At 40.8% G+C, this 10,339-nt stretch overlaps 1 protein-coding gene across 5 annotated transcripts in view; it reads left to right on the forward strand.

Moving 5' to 3' along the window:
• Positions 1-9,435, forward strand: part of LOC134966584 (uncharacterized) — a 178,983-nt gene extending 169,548 nt beyond the window's left edge. For 3 of the 5 annotated variants that reach the window (XM_063943455.1, XM_063943456.1, XM_063943454.1), the window contains 2 exons: positions 1,688-1,778; positions 3,692-9,435. In XM_063943455.1, the coding sequence (XP_063799525.1) occupies positions 5,242-6,168 (927 nt within the window). In that variant the 5' untranslated portion in view covers positions 1,688-1,778; positions 3,692-5,241 and the 3' untranslated portion in view covers positions 6,169-9,435. The remainder of the gene's footprint in view (positions 1-1,687; positions 1,779-3,691) is intronic. The other 2 variants (XM_063943458.1, XM_063943457.1) reach the window with 1 other exon arrangement.
• The last annotated feature ends 904 nt before the right edge of the window (positions 9,436-10,339 follow it).

The raw sequence follows: 10,339 nt of genomic DNA on the forward strand, positions 1-10,339 counted from the left end.
TAAAAAGCCCGTTGTTGCCTGGCCGGTCAGAAGACTCTGAACGCTCTCTACCTGATGGGCAGAGGACTGGTCCAGGTTGCGCTTGCGAACATTCTCACGTATGTACATTCTCTGTAGCCATTATTCTGTTTAGATTTATCTTGTTAGCCTGTAGTGTATAATTTGTACTGTTTTACCTTTTGAAATAATCCACTGTGGCCTTAGAACCCTGTGGTTTCAACTACATATCGGTGTTGTGTCCTCACTTTCCTGCAAGGGTTTTAAAGCGTATTTAACTGTATAAGGTTTATAAGTATTGATAAGGTGTACGCACTGCGGGTACTTTATACCGTCAGCGCTACTTAAGGTTTAAGGTATAACATCATTGCAGTGCTTTGCTGCATAAAGGTTTAAAGTGTAACCATATTATTACATTGTATTGCTAATAAGGTTTAAAGGTTATCAATTGTGTGTGCGCGTGCTGTGCGTACTCTGTACACTCAGCGCGGCGTGTGTACGCCAAGTACGTACCACGTACGGGACTCTGTACGCAAATAGCGTAAAAAGTGCATAGCGCGTGTATTCAGTCTAGCGTCCATAGCGGCTCCACGGTAAAAGTGTATCTAGAGGTATAGCTTTATGGTTTACGATAATATCGACATTATCAGCTTGGATGTAGGGTGCAAAGGAGAGGGAGGAGTCAAGAGTGACGCCCAGGCAGCGGAGTTGGGGAATGCGGGAGATGATAGTGTTGTCAACAGTGATAGAGATATTTGTAGGGGGTGTTGCTCTGGCTGGGGGAAAGATAATGAGTTCAGTTTTGTCCATGTTGAGCTTCAGAGAACGCTCAGACATCCAGGAGGAGATGGCAGAGAGGCAGCTGGAAACCTGAGAGAGGACAGAAGGGGACAGATCAGGAGAGGAGAGGTAGAGTTGTGTGTCATTAGCGTAGAGGTGGTATTGAAGGCCAAAGGAGTTAATGAGGATTTAACGAAGAATCCATTCGCACAGCCGATCGCAAGAAAATTGACAGGAAGAAGGCGTTTGTGGGTGTCAACTGACCGTTTTAAGGGAGTGGTTGGAAAAACGCAGGTGTGTCCAAGCGTTTGCTGGGCCGGTGTCTGACGTCAATTCCGGGACTGGACAGGCTGAAGTGATCGCAGCGGCTGAGTAAGTTCAGGCCTACTCAGAAACTGCACAAACTGTTTTTGTAGTGCTCGGCTGCACAGGCGTTCGCACACTTGCAAAGCTAAAATACACTCCCCTGAGGGCGGAGACTATGCGTTTGCACGGCTACAAAACGTAGTTAGCGAGCGATCAACTCGGAATGACCCCCTTTGTACGCAGCAGCTTTGCAACAATATGCAAATGCCAAGGAGGCTTCTTGTGTAAATAATACTGACCGGTGTGGGATCAGCACGTTGTATCACAGCTGCATCCACTGGGACATATCAATCTGCGCCTTCCTCCTATATCAGCAGATAAACCAGAGAGGTGCTGCTTACTCTGTCCACACATTGAGCTGATCCCAGATGCACTTACAATCCCACAGGCACCTGCTTAGTATTAAAAAAAAGTTTAAATGTACAGTTAGTGCTGTTAGTTTATCTGCCCCTCCCCCCATTCCCCGCTAATTGTGTTCTACAGCCCCGCAACTACTGCAATACAACATTTCATGGGTAAATGTGAAATGCATCTATTTTTTCAGATTTGTTCTTCACTACTCCCAATGAGGCAGGAAATCCCCATAGGACATGGGAGTGCATTATTAAATCTACGCAGAGAGCCAGCTGCTAAAGGTGTGTCCATTTTATTGCTTTTGTTAAGAAATCCATAGTTTAGGTGTTGGAAAATTCTGGAATCCTGTTACAACATTTTTGCCAAATTCCGAATTCTAAATATAATATGCATATTAACACTCAATAGGAGGTGTCACATACTGAAATCTTCACTTCATTATTATCCGACAAAGCTAAAATTCCTTGTTTCGTGCATGAACATTTCAGGATTTGGATTTTATTGTACAGTACATTAATTACTTCCCAATTCCTTATACTTTAACTCTGCTAGATATATGCAGTTTTGAAATGGGGTAAAGCGCTGACTGTGACATGTAGGGCCCACCAGAAAATGCAGTTGTAGGGGCCCAAACTTAAGGGGTGTGGCCACACTAGAGGGGGAATGGCCTGCCACAACAGAGGGACTTGACCAACTGCTAGAGAGGAAATACAAAGAACAGGGCCTCGCATAAAGAAGGGAACATGAACGTGTTAGGGCCACCCACATTGATTCACAAGAGAGCTAATCTTGGTGTAGTTTCCATAGTAACAAACAAAGCACCTAAACTCATCCATGAACCTGCCCCACCAAGTTACTGACTCCTAAAAAGAGGGGCGGCATCCTCGGGCAGTGATTTCCCCTGTACAGCTGTGGGCCAGTCCAACCCTGAGCACTGACAATATTTGTACCATTTTGTATTTACATACAGTAATGCATTTTTGCTGTGCAGCTGGTACTATGTACTATGGTGGTCATTCCGAGTTGATCGCTCGCTAGCAGTTTTTAGCAGCCGTGCAAACGCTATGCCGCCGTCCACTGGGAGTGTATTTTAGCTTAGCAGAAGTGCGAACGAAAGGATCATAGAGAGGCTACAAAATATTTTTGTGCAGTTTCAGAGTAGCTTCAGACCTACTCAGCGCTTGCGATCACTTCAGGCCATTCAGTTCCTGAATTGATGTCAAAAACACGCCCTGCGTTCACCCAGCCATGCCTGCGTTTTTCCTGGCACGCCTGCGTTTTTACGAACACTCCCTGAAAACGGTCAGTTGCCACCCAGAAACGCCCATTTCATGTCAATCACTCTGCGGCTGCCTGTGCGACCTAAAAGCATCGCTAGACCCTGTGTAAAACTACATCGTTCATTGTAATAGTACGCCACGCGTGTGCATTGCGCCGCATATGCATGCGCAGAAGTGCAATTTTTTGGCCTCATCGCTGCACAGCGAACGAATACAGCTAGTGATCAACTCGGAATGACCCCCAATATGTGTAATGTAGGTAAATCCGAACGCTGCCAATTTCTTTATGTTTATAGGTGCTTCATCCCTGAATGGAAGCATTTTACTAAATCTCTTTGAAAAAAGTAAAATAACTTAATTCCTGACCAAATCCAGGATTACGCATGTCCACTGTAAGTTTTAGATGTTACAGTTAATGAACTAATAGTGTTCCTGTGGCAGACATGTATGTAGACATTAATGTGTGACAGTAAACAATGTCTGCTTCTGGTTCCTAGTAAACTACAGTAATAAGCTACATCATTGAAAAAAAATTCAATGGGAAAAAGAAGACAGACGTCATGGGATGCTACAGTAATTACACAAAGAAAGAAAAAAATATAATGCCACTGCAAATTATATAGGACCAAGCGCTGCTAATCAGAATAATGATAATAAACTCTGCAATATAACATGGGGCAAAATAAAGGTGCTCGGCATACTTTCTGTCCAAAAATTCCGGCCCTCCAACCAGCATCCAGGTGACCTTGCTAGTATATGGCTGGATAGCCATCGGCTGGTCGTGCTTCCATAGAAGTGCTGACATAAAAGTGTTATTATAAAAATAGCGTTATACCTGCGTTAAGTTATATCATCAGCTGTTGTCGATTGTGAACTTTGTGAACCAACTCCTCATCACTCTTTGTGCTCAACAGGTATGATTCGTGGAACTACACATCCCAGCAAGTTGTACTGCATTTGCTGATTATGTCAAATGAATATCATGATTGAATAGTCTAGGTATGATTCGTGGAACTACACATCCCAGCAAGTTGTACTGCATTTGCTGATTATGTCAAATGAATATCATGATTGAATAGTCTAGGTATGATTCGTGGAACTACACATCCCAGCAAGTTGTACTGCATTTGCTGATTATGTCAAATGAATATCATGATAGATTATTCTAGGTATGATTCGTGGAACTACACATCCCAGCAAGTTGTACTGCATTTGCTGATTATGTCAAATGAATATCATGATTGAATAGTCTAGGTATGATTCGTGGAACTACACATCCCAGCAAGTTGTACTGCATTTGCTGATTATGTCAAATGAATATCATGATTGAATAGTCTAGGTATATTGAAAATGCAAGGTTTTTTTTCTTCTCTTTGTAAAGATATAGTTGGCTGCCTTATTGGTATGTAATGTCTGTTTTTCTAAGCTAATTTATGGCCTTAGCTTAAAGGGGGGGTTGTATTGGGTGGAGTTTGCAATCATTGCATTCACATGGATATTGTTCCTATTTGAAGTCTAGTACACGGCTGGATAGCCATCGGCTGGTCGTGCTTCCATAGAAGTGCTGACATAAAAGTGTTATTATAAAAATAGCGTTATACCTGTGTTAAACCGAAGGAAAACAGAAGGGAAACATCAACACACCACACTACCACAAAAGGACTGCTTTAATGCCTCAAAAGTATGTAATTCATCTTATGCATATTATCTGTTTTTAAAAACCTATGAAAAGGCATCCCCAATCTGCTCACTACAGTTCTCTCTTAGGCAAACTTATGTATGTTTCTTGATGTAATGATTTCTTGTAAATGTCATTGCATGTGTGGGGAAGTTGCTCGGTGAAACATTTTATTATTGCATACTGACTGGTGTTTACCTCCTTTGAACATTTACCATTGTGGTCAGGTGTACTATATCTTTATATTTAGTAAGGTGTAGTCATGGTGTAAAGGACAGAGTATGATTACCGATTAGTAAAAGAAAACAAATACTGAGCAACATCCCCAAACAGGTAATTTCAACTTTAAACTTGTCATTTATATTGTACGCTCTGGACATGGCTACTAATAACAAATGCACAGACAAAATTCTTAAAGCTATGTGTGCAAATGCTAGGAGCTTAGGAGACAAAATTCCAGAGCTAATTGCAATAATGACAAGGGATGACCTGGATTTTGTGGCAATTACAGAGTCTTGGTGCAATGAGAATCATGACTGGGACTTAGCTATACCAGGATACAATTTATTTAGGAAAGATAGAATAGGAAGAATAGGAGGAGGGGTATCAATGTATGTGGAAAAAAAGCATAAATGCTACTTTAATACAAAATATTGAAGCCAAAGCTGAGGCCCTTTGGGTCACCATATAAACTGGGAAGAAGGACATTATTCGCATTGGGGTGAGCTATAGACCACCAGGCCAGGGCAGGATTTGGACAGGAACCTATTGTTGGACATCTCTAAAATGGCTTTTAAGGGAGAAGTCATAATCATGGGAGACTTTAATTTACCTGATGTAAATTGGGAGGGGTCTTTTGCAAGTTCTGCTACAAGTGGCACATTTTTACATTCCTTACAGGGAGCATCTCTCAAGCAATTGGTGAGGGAGCCCACTCGCAAAGACTCAATATTAGATCTAATTCTTACAAATGGTGATAGGATATCTGATATATATGTGGGTGAGCACCTGGGATCCAGTGATCATCAAGCAGTATGGTTTAGTATAAAGACAGGATCCAACTCCTGTCACACAAAAACAAAGGTGTTGGATTTTAGAAATGCTGACTTTGCAAAAATGGGGAGATGTTTAAGTGATTCATTGGCAGACTGGAGGAACTTGGAAGGAGTGCAGGAGAGGTGGAAAAAACTGAAAAGTGCAATGCTAAGTGCAACAGACCTTTGTATCAAAATGGTTAAGAAAAGCACCAGGAAAAGGAAGCCAGTGTGGTTCACAAAAGAAGTATCAACTAGTGTGAAAGCAAAAAAGATGGCTTTTAGGAAATACAAACAGACTCAAAATAATAACGACAAAGAGGTGTATCTGGACAGAGGGAAGAATGCTAAGAAAGTGATCAGATGTGCAAAGGCAGAAGCTGAGGAGAAAATGGCCCGGTCAGTAGATAAAGGGGGCAAAACTTTTTTTAAGTATATAAGTGAAAGGAGAAAATCAAATGGAGGAATAATAAGACTTAAGACAGAGAGTGGGCATTTGGTGGAGGGAGACAAGTCAATAGCAGATCACCTAAATAATTATTTTTGCTCAGTATTTACTACAGAAGAAGGGATGGGGCCACAGTTAAGTTGCAAGGACATTCATAAAAATAAGGTAGATGAAAATACATTTACAGAGGAAAAGGTCCTAACAGAACTTTCAAAACTAAAAGTGAATTAATCAATGGGACCAGATGGGATACACCCAAGGATACTCAAAGAGCTAAAAGATGTGCTGGTTACACCTTTAACAGAATTATTTAACCAGTCACTAAATACAGGTGCTATTCCAGAGGACTTGAAAAAAACAAATGTAGTTCCACTGCACAAAAGTGGAAGCAAGGAAGAAGCAAATAACTACAGACCAGTAAGCCTTAAATCAGTAGTAGGGAAAGTAATGGAAAAACTATTAAAAGAAAGAGTAGTGGAATATCTTAAATCAAACAACTTACAGGATCCAAAACAGCATGGATTTACTGGTGGGAGATCACGCCAAACAAATCTTATTGACTTTTTTGACTTTGTGATGAAAATAATAGATTAAGGGGGAGCTGTAGATGTAGCATATCTAGACTTTAGTAAGGCATTTGACACTGTCCCACATCGCAGACTGCTAAATAAACTTGAAAGCCTGGGGGTGGATTATAAATCAGTTAAATGGATAAGAACCTGGTTGCAGGATAGGAAACAGACAGTCGTAGTTAATGGAGTGCAATCTATGGAGGGAAATGTTACCAGTGGAGTACCCCAGGGATCTGTAGTTGGTCCAGTTCTCTTTAATATCTTTGTTGGTGACATTGCAGATGGTATTGAAGGGAAGATATGCCTTTTTGCAGATGATACAAAGATATGCAACAGGGTAGACACACCGGGAGGGGTCAAACAAATGATTAATGACCTAGGTAGGCTTGAGAAATGGTCAAGAACGTGGCAACTACAGTTTAATGCTAAAAAATGCAAAATCATGCACTTGGGTCTCAAAAACCCAAAGGCTAAGTATAGTATCAAGGGTACTATAATGGAAACTACTGAGGAGGAAAGAGATTTAGGAGTCACTATTTCAAGTGACTTGAAGGCAGGAAAGCAATGCAACAAAGCAAATAGAAAGGCAAGTCAGATGCTTGGTTGCATAGGGAGAGGAATCAGTAGCAGGAAAAAAGAAGTGATAATGCCACTGTATAGGTCATTGGTACGGCCCCATCTGGAATACTGTGTCCAGTTCTGGAGACCCTATCTCCAGAAGGATATAAATACATTAGAGAGTGTACAAAGAAGGGCAACTAAAATGGTGAATGGCCTACATCACAAAACTTACCCGGAAAGGCTAAAAGATCTTAACATGTATAGTTTGGAGGAGAGAAGGGAAAGGGGGGACATGATAGAAACTTTCAAATATATCAAGGGTCTTAACAAAGTTCAGGAGGGAAACATTCTTCAAAGGAAAAGAAGTATTAGAACTCGAGGGCATACATTGAGACTGGAGGGGGGAGTTTCAGGGGAAATTTAAGGAAAAATTACTTCACAGAAAGGGTAGTGGATAAGTGGAATAGCCTCCCATCAGAGGGGGTAGAGGCTAAGACTGTAGGGCAATTTAAACATGCTTGGGACAGGCATATGAATATCCTTACAAAGAATTAAGGTTAAAAAAGGGTTGAGATTGCCTAAAGGATAAAATAAAAAAGGGGCAGACTAGATGGGCCAAGTGGTTCTTATCTGCCGTCAAATTCTATGTTTCTATGTAATCTCTGGTGGGTCCCTAACACTAAATTTAAGTCTGAAGCGTTGGACCCCACCAAGCCAGCAAAAGCCAGCCACCCCAGGGCAGCATGCTAGTGAGAGGCTAAGGTGTTATTAAGTGTTAATAAAGAAAGAAGCAAAAGCTATGTGTTAAAGAGCCTTACATAGGTGCAAAGCATTAATGATATTGCTAAAAGTGTTGTATTAGTAAAAAAGAACATTAAGTGTTAAAAAGTTCCACCCCAAAGCAGCCTGGCCACACCAACTCAGTGGGTCACCATACCCCAAACTAATTTCTAAAACAGCAGATGGCAAGGGTGCCAATTCAAGCTGAAGGAGCCTTGGCCTTCAAATGTAGTACAGTATGTACAAAATATAGAGCCTATGGGGGAGGGAGATCTTGGACTGCACACCCTAATTGCAAATAAAATGAGAGGTGCCATCATGCTGAGACTTGCAGTTCCACAAAGAAAGATAAAACACTAATAATGTTCCTGTGGTAGACATGTACATAGACATGAATGTGCTACAGTAAACAATGTCTGCTTCTGGTTCTTAGTAAACTAATAACCTACATCAATAAAATAAATTGAATAGGATCTAGATGACAAAAGTAAAAAAAACTTTTTATAGGTCCAGCAATTTTGTAGCCATGAGCTGCTAATTATAAGGTGTATTTGACAAGTGAACCGTCTCTTATTCAATCTTCAGCTCTTAATTATGTCCTTAGTTTTTAAGTGGACAGGGATACAATCCATCAAAACTTAAAAAAAAAATATTTATGAATATTTTTTATTTATATTAATATTTTGTACTTTCTGAACGGGTAATCCTAAATCCGGACTGCAGCTGTAGTTCTCATGGGTGACTTGGGTCACGTAAAGGCACCCAACTGAGCGGCAACGCAGTAAGTCCCTGCTTACTGCTACAGGTCAGTATTACAGGCAATTTTTTATTTAATACAGTATACAGCGCTAATAAGTAATTCCAATCACCAGAATCATCTTCACGACTATTTACTAAACAGACTTTTCCCCCCCCCAAGGTTATAGAATAACTGATTTATACTTAGCATGTATTACACATCACAGTTGAGACAGCTTCATTGCCTGGGCACTGCCTGGGCATGATTAAACCTGTCCGGCATGGCCACTCCCCCTCCAGAAAACTTTGCGGTAAAATGTTAGATAAAATACTATGCGTGGTGCCAGAAAGCAGTGCATCATATGGCAGAGGTGGATATTTGTCCTCCTTAGAAGCTGTCCTAGGCCCAGTTAATTAGTATCCACTTGCTCTTCCCTTCCCGATGTCCCTGTACCCACATACAGATTTAGCCATACTCCTCTTTACTGTGATGCGGCATGCTACATGGCGTGCTGGGCTGCGATATATTTGCAGCCAGAGATCGCTCCATTAATTCATTATGGAAAGATGAGCATTGCTACATCTGTACTCCATATTTTAGCCACAGCCATACATGGAAGAAAAAGAAAAAGAAGAAGAAAAGAAGAAGAAAAAGAAGAAGAAGAAAAAGAAAAAGAAGAAGAAGAAGAAACAATACAGTATCAGAGACATGTGTCATATGATATGTTTTCTTCTCTTTTAATATACTATTGATTGAATGTCAATTCATAGTCAGAGCGAGTGCCCTTTAAAACACATTTGTACATGTTTGCCATTCCAAAGACCAATAAAACAGATGTTAACAACACGTAACTGTAATAGGTCTATTTATAAGCAATTCCCATACAGTACAGATACAGTACATTGGTGCCAATCTACCACAGACGAAAATAAACATGACTAAATATAGTGGCCAATTTAATACTACTATAAGAAAGGAATTCAAAGGGGAATCTGGTCGTTGGTGAAATGCAAATCTATCAGAGCCCTGCTTATTCCCCCACTGACAGATCACGCTGGCACTTCATGTGGCAGTATTAAGACAATATTTATCCTACCTCAAGAGCATTACAGCGAGACAGCCTGCTGGACCATGGCAAGTTATTGCACTGCTAATTTCTCTGGTAGTATCAGAGGTCAGGAGATGCATTACATCTTTTACTCGGGCTTGGTAATGTTTTGTAAAAAGAATTGCTAATAAGTTGGCAACAGGAAAGGAGACCATAGATCAAGAATGAAACTGGGACAAAGTGAAAACGTATCGGCTGTTAGGTATTCATGTATGCACTATGATGTAGTGGCCTACTGGTGAATGCTAATGTAGAGCATTGGAGTCATGTCTTAGGATATACATTTCATGCAGTATGTGCATAACCGTATTGTGCTGGTGCTTTTACAAAATGTATTTGGGTCCCCAGTTGCAGGGGAAAGTATTGATTAAAAAGCGGTCATATTGGAAATGAAAGACACAAAGTATGGTACAAGCATGTAACATGAGCCCAACTCTACCCAAGTACTTGCAGCAGCATCAATAACAAATGAATATGCAGGTCATTATGATCATCTGCATTGATCTCAATCTAGTATCCATACCAAGCATATCAAGGGTCATTCAGGAGTGGTTGTTCTTCCTACTCCTGTTGCAATGAGTTCCCGTATGCCATTGCGATTATATGCTAATATGGACAGAAGCTATACTGAGGGACACCCCT

This window comes from Pseudophryne corroboree, chromosome 10 (assembly GCF_028390025.1).
Source record: "Pseudophryne corroboree isolate aPseCor3 chromosome 10, aPseCor3.hap2, whole genome shotgun sequence".
In the NCBI taxonomy this organism is placed as follows: domain Eukaryota; kingdom Metazoa; phylum Chordata; class Amphibia; order Anura; family Myobatrachidae; genus Pseudophryne; species Pseudophryne corroboree.